This window comes from Seriola dumerili, unplaced genomic scaffold (genome assembly GCF_002260705.1).
Source record: "Seriola dumerili isolate Sdu_G_001 unplaced genomic scaffold, Sdu_1.0 BDQW01000024.1, whole genome shotgun sequence".
In the NCBI taxonomy this organism is placed as follows: domain Eukaryota; kingdom Metazoa; phylum Chordata; class Actinopteri; order Carangiformes; family Carangidae; genus Seriola; species Seriola dumerili.
Window position 1 is genome coordinate 1,906,504 of NW_019174279.1, and position 17,943 is coordinate 1,924,446.

The window sequence follows — 17,943 nt, forward strand, 5'->3', positions numbered from 1 at the left end:
TACCAGGATGTTTACTTCTGTATGTTGGTTTCACAGTCATTTTTACTTGTCATGTCTTCAAGTAGAGCAAATATTTCCCCATTGCGAGATCAAGTGGAAAAACTATATTTTTCCACACCTTTAGTATTCTACAGGCATAAAGTTTCTATATGACACAGATAAAACAGATACATATTTTGTAAATATTTTCTTTCCAAAAAAACTAGTCTGGAAAATGAGTTTAATTAAATAGAAAAAAAACAAAAAACAAAGTGTAAGCGATCTTAAAAACAAATGAAAAAGTCATTGGACTTCTCAGACCATCTCAGAAGAATGCAATTACGACTGTCATCCACAAAAAGCTGAATTTAAATGTGTCACTCTTTACATGGGGACTAAACTCATGCTTCAGTTTCTTAGCTATTAATTAACAGAAGGCTGTGGGATGTGGCTGAAAGTTGTATTATAGACTGTCAAATTTAGCTTTCAATATAAATGTTTCATAATTTGCATGGTTAGAAAACAGACATATCTGTAGTTTGTAAGGATTGAAATTCAAAAAGAAAGAAATAATACACTAAACATTGCAGGAAACCGTTTCAGCTTTAAAACCCATGAAAAATGAATAAATAAAGCACAGCATGAAAACGTAGCACTTCGCAGCTTCCACAGAATGACAGCACTGCTTTTCATGCCTCTCCCAACATAGAAGGTATTTTCATCGGAATTTACATGTTTTGTGTATTCATATACAGTAGTTCTATCTACTGCAGCCGAAAATGGTTTCAGCAGGCGGCAGACTTGAGTTACAGGTCACTTGGCAACCCCCTATGAAATGTAAATGTTTTTAGAAAAATAGTTTGCTAAGTGACATCATCCTAAAACATCCTCCGCATTATTTTTTGTTCTCTATTTTTGAGTAATTGATACAGATACCCTTGTCAGAAGGAAGGAAGGAAGGAAGGAAGGAAGGAAGGAAAATATTGGATTTCTTCAGTGACTGATGATGAAGGTAGAAGGTAAGAGTAGAGTAACTGGGAGCAGGTAAATGAGGAGTGAAGAAAGAAAAGAAGACAGACACATGGCCTCTGGAAAGAGGATTCTTGTCTTTGGAGAAATATGAGAAGTAACTTCTCTGTGGTGAGGACTATCATCCAGAAAAATAGCATGAGTGCGACTACAATTACCACCTTGCAATTGTATGCCTCTGCCAACCAGCCAAGTCGCAGGAAATATGGTCACAATCTCCTCTTCCTGAGCTACAGCACAGAATAATAGGAATAAGGACTCGGTGGTGCAGGTGTTAGCACCGTCACCACACAGCAAGAAGGTTCTTTCTGTGTGGAGTTTGCATGTTCTCCTCGTTCCTGTGTGGGTTTCCTCTGGGTGCTCCAGTTTCCTCCCACAGTCCAAAGACATGCAGGTAAGGTTAGTGGGCGACTCTAAATTGCCCATATGTTTGTTTGGGTGTACTCCAGGTGTTCTGGTTTACCCCACAATACAAAACTAAATCATATATACATTTTCTGCAATAGTTGATTCATTTAACAGTTTCATTAACAAGAATAACTCAATTGGCAATTAGCCAATGTTTTTGCACAACAGAACTGTTTGATATTTTGTCTTAATCATTTTAGACTAAGTGACTTTTTTTAGAAATAATGTACACTGTACAACCTTAATCAAGGTGTATGATGGACTGACACAGGTGCGCACACACACACACACACACACACACACACACACACACACACACACACACACACACACACACACAAGAGACAACAAAATAAAATTAAAATATATTAGTTATATATGTGTATATATACACATATATAAGTAATATATTTAAAAGACAGTGGAGATGATTCCCACCTCTGTTGACTGTAGATTAAATTGAACATATGCTGCACTGTGTCTGCATGTTGATGTATGATTATTGATCATATATGTAAAACCATAGACTAAATTTTATTTGACTGGAATAAAAAACTGCACTAATCATGTGAAAACCAGAATTACCACTTCACAGTTGTATGCCTAAACCACTCAGACTATAGTGTCAGATTACATTCCTCTTTATCCAGAATCATATAAAATATTAACCATTTCTGTGAAATTTGGTCATAACTTCTGTGTGAAGTCTGCAGTTATGGCTAAAAAGTGTTTTGTGCGGTCACACGGACTTTGACCTTTGACCACCAAATCTAATTAGCCGCCAGTGTGGAGGCATAATAAAATGCAACACATCTATTGTTAGTGGTAATAAGTGCACAAGTGCAGGACTTGTTATACATCTGTGTTTAAAAAAAGGGGTGTATACACACTTAAGAGGTAAAGACAGACTATTACTATATAGAGCAGTGCCTCAGGCAATTGTGTCACTGTAACTAAAAAGGACAACCAGTCTTCTGAAAAGAGGAAAGACATGTCACTGTCAATGTGAATATGGTTTAACCAATGGATACAACTAGACTGATGTAACATGCATTTGGAGGCATGCATCAAACATATCCATTATTACACATTGAAAAGGGAAAAGGGAAAAGGTAAAAAGGTGAAAGCAGGGACACGCAAGGAGACAGGGACAAGTGGTGAAGACAATAGGAAATCTCTTCGATTGGGACCCTCTCAAGATTTCCAAATTATTACTGTTGTGAAGTGAAAATTTTCAAATGATTTTCAAATAAAAATTGATGATACACATGTACTGTTCACAAAGTGATCACAGTCCTTCAGAACATTCAATAAGGTCTAGAATAACATCCTGTTATATGTTGGGACTCTGCTGCATAGTAAAAATATTTGCAAGCGTGTGTGTGTGTGTCTTAGTCATGAATAAACCTATTAAGAGAAAATTTCTCTTTACTTGTGATGTCCTTGCCCTATAGTATATTCAAGAATCCACCACAAAAAGTACGAAAACCTTCACATGCCCGCTAACCTCATTAACCAAATACTACATCATTCACTTATTTATCTTATTTTACTTATTTATAGGGATGTTTCTAATTTCTCTTTATCTCGTTTTTTTGATATTGTGTGTAGAGAAAGTATGCATATATATAAGGTGAAAGGAGTAAAAACCAATATGTTCTACAGTAGTTATCCATTTAATGAACCTACGTGAACCTGGCAATGACCTGAGGACATTTCACAACTTTATTCTGTTACGTTCCTGAAGTGACATTTTGCTGCTATGACCAAGGACAGCTCAAGTATTAACTGAGAACCATAAACATATCAAAACAAAAAACTTGAGGAAAGAGACTCATTTATTACTTTATGAAATCCAATTGCTTTCTGTGTCTGTGGAGCAGCTCTGTGCTTTATGCTGATGACATAACCTTTGAGTCTTAGCTCTCCAGTTTTTGACAGAACTGATACTGCTATTGATCCGACTGGCATAAAAGGTAGAAAAATAAAAGAATTCTTAAGCCAAGTCTTTCCCTTTTATGTGCATGAATGGGTATTGGCAGGCACAGGAAATGTGGATGACGTCAAATGTGGGAAGGGCCAATGATATGCGTGCAGTGTCTGAGTCTTTTCTCTGTGCTTCAATTTGTTTTGTGTCAAAACACAGAAAGAAAGGGAAAGGGAAAAACGCTTCCCTTCTGATCACATGTATTAATTAGCTTAGCCATGCACACTAAAGCAATAAAAAAGACAAGTGTTTCAATACTCTCCTAATCAGACGTGTATAATGTCAATGGAACAAGGCAAGAGAGAAAGTCCACAAAGCTGAACTGAAAATGAAATGCACTGTCTGGCTATGTTAGAGAGCCATCTGGAGCATTAACGCTAACCCTGCTGAGCTGCTCCTATCACACTGTTTCTTACACAGCTCTTCACACTGACTTGAACCCCATGAACAGTGCAATCAGACTTATACCAAGCTACATGACATCAAGGTCCACAGCAATAACTCAGTGTGGTTTGGAATTTATTCATTACAGTCAGTTTTTTCAAAAGCTTCCCTCTCTAGAGTGTTGACTTAAAAAAAAAAAAAAAAAAAAAAAATTAAAAAAAAGAAAAGGAACATCCAGATCTGTTTCATCTATAATCAAGATTAGATAGAGAAGACCCCTCCCGGGAGCCCTGACGGTGTACCAACAATCAGCTTTTGCTTCTCCAGGATCAACACATAATAGAAGAAGAAAGTCTATCTTCATCCCCACGAACCCGCTCTTTTCCTCCAGTACCTCAGCCATCTGTAGCTCTCCAGCTGCTCACCTGAATTGCAGGGCTCCAAGTGGGACCTACAGATGGTTCACAACAGTGGTCTGCCTAAATATATTATCATGTACGCCACTGACCCCGCTTCACCTTGAAATCATTACCGTTCTCTGAGAAGAGCATGGGGCAGTGTGCAAGTGCTGGTAATTTCACCTTGACTCATGATACCCGGGTGAGTGCTGCCCTGTGTTGCATGATCCATTATGTATAACTTTCATCTCGGCATTCCAACACAAATACATGCATGAAACCCTGCACGCACACACACACACACACACTCACTCACACACATTGTGTTCGTTGTAAAAGCCTCTCTATCAGCAAGCACTCGTGTACCTACACTGTGTGCTTTTGCTTTCACTCCATCTAAAGAGCAACAGAGCACTTTCATTGCAATGTCCTTTGAGGATGCTGATGTTCCTTCAACAGAACTATTTTCAAACCTCTGGCTTCTCATATTAGTATTGTCAATGAAAGTTCACCAAAAGCATCTTCTTCGCTGAGCAAAATTTTATTTATTTATTTATGTTATCCATTTCATCCATTTGAGCAGTGCTTGTGATGCAGACACAAAAGACTACATATGAAGAAGTAACCTAACTGGACCTTACCTAAACCACTGATTATACTCACAGGAGACCAAGAGAGAAAACTGCGAGTATTTCCAACCCGGGTCTTGTTTTCTATTACAGCTGGTTATGATTCAACTATTAAACTCACCGACATCATGTCTGAGATGTGGGGATGCAGCTACAGCTCTAATATTGAGTCTGTTAGAAGTACTGACACAAGACATTATACAGCTTGTTAACAGCCTTCCCATTATTTGGAGTTCGGTTTCAGAGGTCCTGAAAGAGGTTTTTGGTCCCGAGCAGCTCCTGAGACAAACCACTGGCTCGTTCGCTAAATGCTCCACTATTTTCAACAGCTAGTTGCCAAGTGTTGTTATCAGTGAAGGTCTTCTGACACAATTCCAAGCAAACAGATATTCTTTGAAACTGCATTTTCAAAGAACAGGTAGAGGGATTACAAGACGGACATTTTTCTTTCAAGAGAATAACTTTTGATTGACATATTCAATTGCAATGCAAATTGATGATGATCCCCTTGATGCAAACAAAATTACTATTAATTTGTGTTGGGGTTGAGGGAGTCTCCTGTTGAAAATTACTTGGGCACCTGACATCTCAGAGGCAACACATAAAATTCGACCATCCTCTCCTCCACCTGAAGCTCTTTAAAACAATGCTGTGGAAACCGGCAAGTTGCTAGGAAACAGACAGCAGTCCACAGTGTGAAAACACTCCCCTGTATCAGGAGTTTCATCACTTGGATTCAAACTAAAAGTAATGTGAAATGTCTTCCATGGTAAAAGCTGGACATTTAGACAGAATGAGGTGGGTTTGTGGGGTCTTATAATATTTTATAATTCTGTCACTGACATTGTCAACCTTACAGGTGAAAAAGAACAAGAAATTCATCAGCAGGAAAACTGGAGCAATGACCCAGAGGGCGTTTAGTGGTAAATTGAGCTACTGTGTCAAAAACAAGCATTTGGATTGGATTGGATTTATTGATACTAAATGTGAAATAAACTTTCCTTGTTGCAAAAATAAGTTTTTCAGCTGCAATTCCATAACAAATGATATTGTTCTTGACATACACAGGTTTTGTAAAATGCCTTTACGCAATGTACAGAGTTTTTTTTTAAGAGACTGAAACAGATTTAACTGGAGAACTGTTTTTGTTTTGGGGAGGAAACTGAGTTAGGAGTGCTGTGTACAGGATGTCATTAAAATCATTGGGTAGACTGTCAAGGGAAATAATGTAACCAAATAATGGGAGTTGCTGATTTAGCAATGGAGGCATTAACATTAGAGCAATGAACAACAGAGGCAATTAATTAGTTAATTTCTTGGGTTAGGGAGAGATCATTAGAGATGGACATGAAGACAGAAAAATCTTTGATGAGGGCGGTCATTATGAAAGAAAATCAAATGCATCAATAAATGACACGGAGGCTTATTCAAATAGGTTTAGCTGATTATTCACATTATTAAGATCCTTCGTAATTAGACAATTGTCAGTCAGAAAAAAAAAAAAAAAAAGAAACTTAAAATATAGATCATCATCCAAGAGGGTTGGGAGTATGACTACATAAAAAATCTTCTTATCTTTGCAGACAAAGGAAGATGTTAGCTGTGGATGAACTTAGATGCAAGTCTGAGTTTATGATCAAAGCAGCTCCCCCACCAGAAGTAGCAGCGTGAACATATTATTGGTGGTAAGAATGATTTGATAGAACAGCCTCATCTAATGCTGAGAATTCCTTAGGTTTCAGCCAGGCTTCACTAAGCCATAAGAAATAAAATTAAATTCATTAATAAAATTATTTGCTGAAAGAAGTTTAATAAATGAAGTGATTTATTATGTTTAAAAGAAACTTGGAGAGATTTAGTGCTGTAAGGGGTTCAAGTTTGTGCATATTGATGTAAAATGAAATGGACTAAGATGAAACATTTCCCCTATCAGCTGCTCAAGTAAAAAGGGGTGCAGCATCACTACTGCACAGAGGTCCTGACAGTAGACCTTTCAATAATGCACAAAGACAACTCTAAACTCTTTCCCTGAAAACACCGTTACACCCTGCATTTAATCATATACTGAGGAAGACTTTAGGGTTCAAGTTTTCTGGGGCCATGGCAACTAATTCCTGAAGATTCATTTTCCATTATGCTCAGTAAATGAGTAATGGCATGATAATGACTTTAGAGTAGATAATGGAGAGCTTGGCACTGAGCACCTGCTCACCAAGATGTTAGTGTCATTACACCACTGTGACAAACTGGCCAATCAGTCACCAGCTTGACTTCTATCCTCTTTGCCTCGGCTGCCATTTGATCCAGTGTTACGCTAAAGGTTATTACAAAGTGATGCCCTCCCAGAGCCTGTTCTCAGGTTGATGACATTTTCTACCACAGAATATTCCCATTCGTCTTTTTCACATTCAAAAAGTGGAGCCTGAAATATGGACACTAAATGAATGTCAATCCATGTGCATGTTTATGAATCTCTCGGTCATGCTACAGTAACATTTTTCTCTCCCAGGAGACACGGCATGAAGAACACTATTTCTAAGTCAACAAACTTGTCTGATTTACTGCTAGAAGAATGCAACCAGTATTTTTATTTAATACCACAACATACAGACCAGGCCAATTTTATATAACAGATCTTTATGAAATAAGGGTTAGGGTCAGAGTTAGAGAATGTGAATATGGGTATAGTAGTGTGCAGTATGTGTTCAGTATCCATATGCATACACACTGTATATTCTTTTATGTATATTCTTATGTATTGTTCTGTTGTATTTAATTTATAAATAAACTGTATATTGTACATTCCAGAACAAAATGTTTCCATTTATTGTCAGCAGAGCATCGGTTTTTGTATTAAATACTGGATCTATTTAATTACTTTTCTGACTTTCATACCAAGGGTTGCTGGAGTGCTCTCTCCTTTGGGAAAAATCAATCAAATTATCCAGACTGGGAAAGAAGGAGTTGCACTCTTTCACCCCCACAAATGAAATGTCACCTGTTACTTTCTACAGTATATCAGGCAGTAGGCTTCTGATTGTATTCCCCCTCAGTCGCATGTGTTGTCTCTGCTTGACACTTCCTCCTCCTCATGGTAGGTGGTACAACGGCTGTTATGAAAGTAGTAGCCATTGCCGAGACGGCCAAAATAAGATCAGTTTCCCTCGGCTGGTCAAAAGGGAGCGAGAATAAATACATCTGGCTATTTTCCTAGTGACTGTGGCGCCCCAACCCCTTCAGTATAACAGGGCTGGAGAGTGCCAAAAAAGCCTTCAATAATTAACACTTCATGGACAAAAACTGATTTCTGTTCTTACCAACTGAGGGTTGTGTGGTGCCAGGAACACATTTAACTTACTTAATCCAGCTCAACTTCAATGGCTCTCAACAACTTCTCTTCTAGTCAGATACAATTCAGCCAGCAGGCTGCATTAAACAAAATGCAAAAGTGCTGCAGAATCATGGATAAATCTGTTTGGGTTAATTGTGATAGTTGTGGGACAGCAAACTAATTATTTGTTTGAGAAAAAACAAACAACCAAACAAAGAAAAAGCCAATTCATTCCCACAATTCTGTCTGAGCAGTTATGTAAACAATAGCATTATGGGGGATTGTCAGTTTATGTAATTACTGATTGTTGGTAGTATTGGCGTTATTGTCATTATTATCATGTGCAAACATAGCTCGACTAATTGAATGGTAACTTATTAATCATTTAGGTAAATGTGACCAAACAAAACCAAAATAATATGTCTTTTTTTTTTTTCTAATTCAAGATTTTAGTTGAAATTGTTGTAATTGCACTGGTGACTGGATAAAGTTGGTCCTTACTGTACAGTTTTATGTGTGACATTTTACGTGTGTCTGATTTGATTGGTCATGACTGTTAATGTATTCTGCCTAATCATACCAGTTTCTAAATATGCTTCAGCTTAGCCATGGGCCTCCAGCCACAAAAATAGCAACACTGACCGCTGACTGCCTTTTGTGCAAGGTGCCACTGATTCATGAGAGTAGGGCCCAAAGAGGTGCACTACTTTCAGATGTCAAAGGCATTAGTCCATTAGCACTTCCATGTTGTATAACCCTCATATAGTCATCAATCATGGACCATATCCACTACAGAAAGCCCAACCAAATATGCAAATCACTTCTGGTTCTTTCTTGATTCAGCCTGTAGTTCAGCAAATACCTCTCAAGCTATCCCACAGATGTCATTTCACCAGAGAGACTAGCTCCAGTTTCTGCAATGATTGGACTAAAAGGTAAAGATTCACTTTCAAGTTCAGCTCAGTTCTGTTTTTCTGTATATAAAAACTGATAAATCAACAAAACTATGACCCTATTAGGCCCTTTTCTGCCACAATCAAAACATCCAGTACTCTGATAAGAATAGAGAGAGGCTATGGATGGATGGATGCTTGATTCTTTGCAACCTATTCCTTATGACATAGTTTTTTAATCTTGAAGACACATAAATGTAAACATCTACCACCAACAGTGTGCTATCTCTCCCTGTAATATACTGCTATATAACTAAAACAACAACAAGCAGCAGCATTTTTGATGACAATGATTCAACATTAACTCTATAGGTTCTTTAAGACAGCTATCAGCTAATTAATTTGGGCAAAACTTATATTCTGCAATGTGTAAAAAACACTTTAACCTGGCTACAAGTACCATAAGTAAACAAATAATATCTTTCTTTTAATGCCTGCAGTTACACTGTGCCTCTGCAACTCTAGATTCTACTAGGTTCTATTTGATGTTTTTTAAAACTTTAATTTACGACTAAAGAATCTACATGGATTTTTTTTTTTTTACAAATAATAATAAACATTCAGTCGACAAGAGGTGAAAACCAATTTGATGTAGGGCTGACAAAACTCCTTGCAGTCAACCAAACTAAAGCAAAAAATAAAAGAAAATGGTTTTCAAATGACCTGTCATATCACCTTCAAATAACTAAACAATATGACAAGGCACACTCAAGGTACATTCTCAAGGAAATATACAACATTAGGAAATGTGAAATATACTAAATTGACTATAAGAATAAACCACTCCTACTTAACTATTTTCACATCAACTTTACTCAGTTGTTTTATTAAATACTTGACATTTACATCCGACAACGCTCATTAGCTACTCTAATTGCATTCCAATTCTGTTTCTTCTGGGAGAGCAGTTATGCCCCAACCTTGATTCCTTTGAATAAAAAAATAATTATCCACTGCACTAACAGACCCCTGCTAACGTAATCAAACGGGCACAAGAGCCCAAACAGTGCTACAGGTTAGAGATAGACTTGTCTTTGTGGGCGATTTTGTCCAAAAAGTCAAAAGTCTAAAAGAAGTAGTGGGAACTGGGGGAACTACATGGGCAAATCTGAGATATGGCAGGTATAACAAAAAATGTATTATGTTTATAATCTTGTTTGTATCCTCAAAACCTTTAACATTAGCTGGACTGCTAATATTGCCACATCGACTCCACAGTAAATTTTATGATTGCTTATACAATCATTATGATGTAAACACTCAAAGAAAGAAAGAAAGAAAGAAGGATAGTCATATGTACAGAATCATATATGCACATATGATACAATATAAATACATCTCTGTCTTAAAATGATCTCTGGCTATATAACCAAACATAGTAATTGCATCATATCTCCTCCGCCACCAAAAAGAGACCATTAGGCGAATGAATAAATTACCATGATAAGGCTCACTTGTATGATGTACGTTTACACATTTGTGTTTTCATGGCTGATTTACTGTAATAAGCGTTGGCATGGAGACAGCAAGAGGCCATGTACTGCATTAGTAAATGTTTGTCCTTGGTATTATTCCCTCTAATGAATAATGAATGGTGATAAAGATTACTGAACAGTGTTCTACATGAAATGGTCAGGTTGTAGACAGTCCTTCCTTTCTTCTAGTATAGACTAGAGTTGTGAGGAATAAATCTTTGATGATGTGTTGTAAGTTCTTCCAACATCTCACTATTAGACCGGTGATACCTTACTGTGCGAGCAGAGATGACAGACTTACCCTCAGGCGCGTCAGCATCACAGATCCTTGTGGTGCCAAATGTAGCATTCCCAGATGTAGCACCTGCTGAGGGCATCTGACTCTGATCAAAACAAACAAAAAAAACAAGACTGGGTCAAACCAAGTACGTGGCTGGACCACCTATGGTCAATGTGCAAAATTGAGGACATAGGCAGGACATAGAACCGCTGTAAATAACTGACACTATCGCGGCATATTTGCATTCTGCCTAGTGTCAGCCGGTTTCAGCCCTTTAACTGTTTGCTTCTCTGTGCTCACATACACAGCACTTTAATACAGCTGAATTTCCAATAAAGCTGTTCTCATTTACATGTTTCTCCGTTTTTGAACAGAACAAGTAAGAAATAGTGACTGAAACACAGCCTATCAAAACTACATGTTAACCAGCAGTCACCTCCAAGCCATTTCCAAGCTGCTGCTCTCCACTGCTAAAATCCTGATCTTATAACCATGACGTCTGACAAAATCACAAAACACATTACGACAAAGACTGTGCTGTGATTTCAACAATATTTACTTGTAAAATTACCACTCAGAAAGAAAGTTTAGAAGCGACAGAATATCTTTCTTATTTTGTCACTCACACGGCGCATAGCCTCCATCTGGGTAACAAACTGCTACTTTGCCACTCCACCACTCACTGAACAGAGTAGACAGAGAGAGAGAGATGTGCCACGCACTCACAGTTTTAAAGTATAGAATGAACTTAAGTTCTACAAACTAACAGAAACATTTTTTCCAGGATGTTTTTTCCAAGATGCTGCGAGTTTTGCCATAGGTAAATGGAATAAATAAACATCATTCAGATCCTAACAGAGCAACATATAGGATTTTCATTTTACAGAAAACCAAACCACGGGTAAGTATGGTATAATTTACAGTCATGTAAAGATTTGCTTCACTTAAAATGACTTAGGTTACTAAAGTAATTAATTGGGCTTAAACTTAAGGTATTTACTGTCTGCTACTATCTAGGCTATATTGTATATGCTTGTCTTCTACTGAGAGACAATATATTCAGATACTGTAGGCAAAAGGCAGCAGTTGATAGGAATAAGCCATGTTTACCCTGTGAGTCATAAAGAGCTGGTTTTAAAAAGGTTTTTTTTTTCTCTCTCATTTAAAAAGAGGATGTTTCAGCAAAAACATCACTACGGTTCATTATAATTATGTTGTTGAAAAGACTTTTTTAAACAAAGCATAGACACAAGGGTGCATCTAAATCGCATGCACACACCCCAGACACACAGGGAGAGAGAGCACAACTACATCCAATCACACGGGGGGGTAGACTGTCAAACGACAGATCCACACAGTAATGGCCAAACAGTTTAATACATATAGACAGAATCCAAGAGGAACAAGAGTCTAAAAGTCCCTCTACCAGTCCCCAGAGACCATGCTGCTGCCTACACCCACCTGGACCGAAGTGGTTTGAAACCCACTGACTGACCGACACTGCCATTGTTATAGCCCCATTGTCAGAGCTAGCTTTCATCAGCAAGACACAGAAATGGACACTTTTCCTCACCTGTACAAGATATTTCTGGCTGCCATACATGACATATTGTGGGGCTAGGCTGTAGATCATGTAACTGGTGTGAAGGACAATCAAGAGAAGAATCATGCAGAGGAAGAGAAGAGCCTGGGGACGAGTTCTCTTTGGTCTTATTTTGTACAGCTGAAAAATAAGAAAATGTTAATGTTCAATTAATAGTGTATTTGTATTTTTATGGTAACATGCAAGTAGTGTATTTGCTTACCCTCATCCAGAAGAACCAGATGCCCATGTTGCGGATGCCAGCCATTGATGTGAGTACAAAGTACATGGTGATGACTGTGATCAAGATATAATCCAGTGGGAAAACCTATGATACCAATGACAGAGGTCAGCTAGCTACATGTCTCACATGTACAAATCACATACAGTCATTACTGCTTTCAAAGCCAAACATTCAGGCTGGCTGCCTCTCAAGGACGCTTGGAGCTGTTAATGAGCAACTACCATCAATACTACTTGGTCTAGCCCAATTAATCTAGAGCACATCTGAGCTGGTCACTGTGCAGCGCACTCAGACATTGTCAAGACTGTTAAACACCTTTATTCAGTAGAAAGATTAATTGCAGATGCAGTCTAGACAGTCTACCACAGTGCATGTAACATATAAATATTTATCGATTGTGTTCTATGAGCTAAAACATTCTGATTTAACCTCAAACCTCATCCCTATAGTATCCCATTCGTAGAATGATGCACTTAATTCCTTAAATACCAAGGTCATACTTCTAAACACTGGTCTTAGACATTTAATCAATGCCACTATCTATGAAGCAATTCTTTAATGGTCTCAGATGTCAGTCATTATTTTCTCTAAAATCTGCTGTAGAATACTAAGTTTAACAGAGGATATTCCGTTCAATGTCCATGTAATGGTAGTGATTTCACATTATGTCAGTCTTGACAGTTCACATTCAAAATAATTCAAGTAAGACTTTGGTCATTTAACACTGCACCTGTAGTACAGTGGAAAGAAAAAAGTAAGCGAACCCTTTGGAATTACCTGCATTTGTGCATTTGTGTAAAACATGGTCAAATCTTACACTGCTACTTACAATATGAACAAAAACAATCTATTTTAACTAATAACACACAAATCATTATATTGTTCTTGTCCATATTGAATACATCATTCAAACATTCACGGTGCAGGTTGGAAGTTATAAGGGAAACTTATGATATAGCTATAAATGACACCAGATTGGAGGTCTGGGTTAGAGCTACTTTGACTTATAAAAAACACAGTTTACTATTCACAAGAAACATCTGCTGATGTGAACCATAGCTTTGCAAAAAATAAATCTCAGAGAACTTATGATGAGGCACTGTTGATTTGCATAAAGATGAAACGGTTACAGAGTCATCTCAAAGAGTTTAGATATTCATCACTCCACAGTTATACTATTTTAGATCTGTGGCTACTCTCCCTAGAAGTGGGTGACTGGCTCGGATGACTCTAAATGCACAACACAGAATGATCAGAGAGTGACCGCAGAGTAAGTGAGTTACTGGCTTAAAGGAAACACTGGAGCTGGTTAACATCTCTGTGCATGAGTCTATCATACACAGATCATGGAGCATGGTTGCATGGAGCATGGTGTCCTGCCATGGACACCACAGAGGAAGCTGCTGCTCTCCAAAAAAGCATTGCTTTGCCAAAGGGCAGCTTGACACTCCACAATGCTACTGGGAAAATGTTTTGTGGATTGATGAAGCTATGGTTGAAATGTTTGGGAAGAACATACAGTAGGTGTAAATGTATGGTGTAAAAGGGGCAGTGCTTACCAACATGAAAACATCATCCCAAACGTGAAATAAGGGTGAGGCAGCTTCATGTCTTTGGGCTTTGCTGCCTCTGGGCTTGGACAGCTCAACATCATCGGGGGGAAAATGTATTCCCAAATTTTTCAAGGTCTCTTACAAAATAATGTCAGGGTGGCGTGTCCACCTGGTTGAGTTCAGAAGAAGTTGGCTGATGCAGCAGAACAATGACCCTAAACATCAAAGTAAATCTACTACAGAATGACTTCAAACTAAGAAAATCCACCTTATGGAGTGGCTCAGTCAGAACCCAGACCTTAATCCAGTAGAGATGCTGTGAAATGACCCGAAGAGAGCCACTCATACAAGACATCCTAAGAATATGGCTGAGCTGAAGCAGTTCTGTGGGAAAGAATGGCCCAAAATTCCTCCAGAACATTGTGCAGGTCTGATCAGCAGCTACTGGGAAAGCTTGTTTGAGGTTATTGGTGTCAAAGGAGGTTTGACCAGTTATTAAATCCAAGGGTTCACTTAGTTTTTCCACCCTAGTTTTTCTTTAGTTCTTTTTTTTTCAGACTGTTCTATGTTGCAGTACATTAGCTAAATCATTTAATTAAATGTTGCCATTTATTTATAATTTGTAATATTCTTATTATCTGCGAACAGCAATTTGATGTGTGCATACTGCAGATACTGTAAGTAACATACAGAATAATTATTGCTAAAGAACAGTTTATTTTCTACTTTATTTACATTCATCTTTTATATAATGCACTACAACTTTTCACTTTTTATTTCCTGTATTTCCAAATGTGGTTCACAGAAAAATGTATGATGGAACCTGATTTAATGCACAATGTAAGCAACCCATTTGGAGGGTACAGTGGTTTTAGATTAGTTGGATAGTTGGGCCATTTAGGTGGGTATGTTACAGAGAGGGTGATGGTGTTGAGAACAGAACATGATAATCATTGTTATTTACAAAGGTACTAGGTATGTTTATTTTTGTCCAACTTGTGCAGTTTCTGTCTTTTATCCTTGCCATTTCACCTCTGTTGTGCTCTCACTTAGAGCTGTGCAAGCTGTGCTTGTTATGTTGAACTTGCTTTTAGCCCTGATCCCCCGAAACATTAGATTATTGAAGAATGCAAAATGCACTTGTGAGTATGGCTTTGTGGAGGTATAATTTCCCTTTTTGCAAATGTGCTATCTCATGGTATTTGTTCAAATTTAAGTGGTGCCTATAAGGTTGTATTCAAAGATAATCTGCAGTTCACCTGCAGTACAGCTGAAGCACATGCACTTCAAACAGTATCACCAGTGCATTTAAGAATAGTCAAGAATAAAGCTTTTAAATTACACTTCATTTAAGTTAATGATGATGGAAAGAAGAATATATGGCTTTAAGCATATCTTAATTGAAGATAATCATTTTTTCGACATGAGAGATGAGAGGATACTCACAGGTTGTAAGGCTAATAGAAGTTCATTCAGAGGATTGGTTAGGTTTGTGCCAAAGATTATGAACCCAGAGCTGATGCCAGCAGAATGGAGAGCTTTATCCAAACTGAAACAAACAGAAATGAAATTATATACATGTTTAGACATAGATTTGTAAACTGTATTGTGTGAAGAATTACGGTTTTATAGGACATATCATGACTTACTTTGAAATGAATAAGGCAACAGTGAACAGCAGTGCAACCAGAATGAAGAAAATGCCCAACAATATCTGCAAAAAAACCCCAAAATAAAAACATTATAATAATAAAGAGGGACATGTACCCAAGCCAGAATATGCACTCATGGTGAACCCTACGAATGAACCTCAATAAAGGTAAAAGTATGTTTTCAAAGGCATGAACAGGGTCATCAAATATAACCTTTCTGTCATGTCTTTTGTCAAAGAGGGACCATATGGCTTGGCCAGCCACAGTTTGGCACCTTTGCCTAAGGTGACAGGGGGGAAGCAATGGCACAGTCCAGACAGAGTAGGGAGGTTGCAACCAGGGAGGAAAAAGGTGGGTGGCAGCCAAAAAGGCAATAAACCCTATCAACTGCCTGCCTTCAAGGGGGCCTTTACCTAAAATAGCTCCGACCAGCCATGGCCAAGCAAAAAGGAGGTGTATACATAAAGCAAACTAAGTGCAATTAAAATATATTATGTTCCAGTGATGTATAGCACAATATCTTTAAAAAAAAAATGTCACTGACCATCAGTTACCAAGCTAATCAAACTACTGGCCATGTGTCAGGAAAAAAGTGTAATCAGATAAAACTGAATATAAAAAATGTACATGCTAGGACTACTGACATACCCTTATCAATGACTTCACACAAAGCATTATGAGGAAATAAAGTAATTAACATTATATAAAACAATCATTTAATCAATGTAGATTTGACAAAAAGTTCCTCAATGTAATTTCTCAATGATTGTAGCAAAACACCAATTATAATCAAGAAACTGATGATCAGTACATTTTTTCATCATTGTTGTTTATATTGCCTTGATATGACCTTTTGTGCCAAATTTTAAGAAACTACCTTAAGGCATGGCCTTGACCTTTGACCACCAAAATCGCATGTATGTACAACCTGAAAACATAATGCCTCCGGACACAGCTGTTGTCGGTGTGGAGGCATGAAGAGGAGATCAACTAAATTTAATATGTTTGTTATGTGAATACACTTTGGCTATCAAAATTGAAAAACAAAGGAGGAAACTATAATTTATGAAAAAAACCTTTTAAATCACAAAAGGTGGGATTTATTTCCATATCTTGAATGAAAAGGTGGCATAGTGTTATTATACATTCCATTACTATAATCCCCTGACTTGACAAACTGCTGTTTCACCTTTGTTTAATGATCCAATCAAAACTAGTAACTATTTTGTGAGGTCCAACCATTTTAGTTTAGTTGTACATGTTCCACATGTTCAGTAAGTTATTTCCACCCACCACCGGGATTGATGTAAAAAGGACAGCATGTGTTTGACAAACAGTGGTATAACTGCTCTGGAGAAATCAAAATCATTTGGCTTATCACTCTACACCAGAGCCTGAGTGTACAGTAAATAAATCTCCCAACTCATTACTGTTTAAATTTGAGTCTGGGGACTGTCATTAGCAGCAACCCTCTTGGTTAAAGACAAACTGTTACAGACACTGGTTTAAAATGTTTGTGCATGCCTGCAGTGCAGTAAAATAATGGAAAATGAATAGCAGTGGGAAAGTTAAATGTGAACTAGAAGACTAATGTTGCAACTGTCCTTAAAACAGAAAATGTGATTAGAACAGTGGGACCTATTATAATTGAATCGCCATTGGTATGTTGAGTACAAACAGAAAATAGGGGCATATCAATTACCCATGCTATTATGTTCACATGAGCATAATGCACATCCAATGAACAAAGTATTAGGTCAAGTAAAATATGAATATAGTATTGTGCTCTCACTCACAGCTGTACCAGCTGTGCTTGTCATGTTGGACTTGTTCTCAGTCCTGATCCCTTGGAACATTAAAATATTCTGAAGTTATTGAAGAATGCAAAATGCATGTGTGAGTATGATTCATGCAGATATAATTTCTCTTTTTTCAAGCTTGTCAAGATTTCAAGCTTGTTTATCTCAGGGCATTTGGTAAAATATAAGTGGTGCATATGAGGCTGTGTTTAAAGAAAATAAACCACTAATTGACTTTTAAGGCAATATGACTCATTCAA

At 37.5% G+C, this 17,943-nt stretch overlaps 1 protein-coding gene across 1 annotated transcript in view; it reads right to left on the reverse strand.

Moving 5' to 3' along the window:
• Positions 1-17,943, reverse strand: part of lmbrd1 (LMBR1 domain containing 1) — a 56,876-nt gene that overhangs the window by 2,070 nt on the left and 36,863 nt on the right. The window contains exons 10-14 of the mRNA XM_022763722.1: positions 15,882-15,946; positions 15,679-15,781; positions 12,659-12,763; positions 12,427-12,576; positions 10,875-10,956 (exon numbers count right to left, since the gene is read on the reverse strand). Of these exons, the coding sequence (XP_022619443.1) occupies positions 10,875-10,956; positions 12,427-12,576; positions 12,659-12,763; positions 15,679-15,781; positions 15,882-15,946 (505 nt within the window). The remainder of the gene's footprint in view (positions 1-10,874; positions 10,957-12,426; positions 12,577-12,658; positions 12,764-15,678; positions 15,782-15,881; positions 15,947-17,943) is intronic.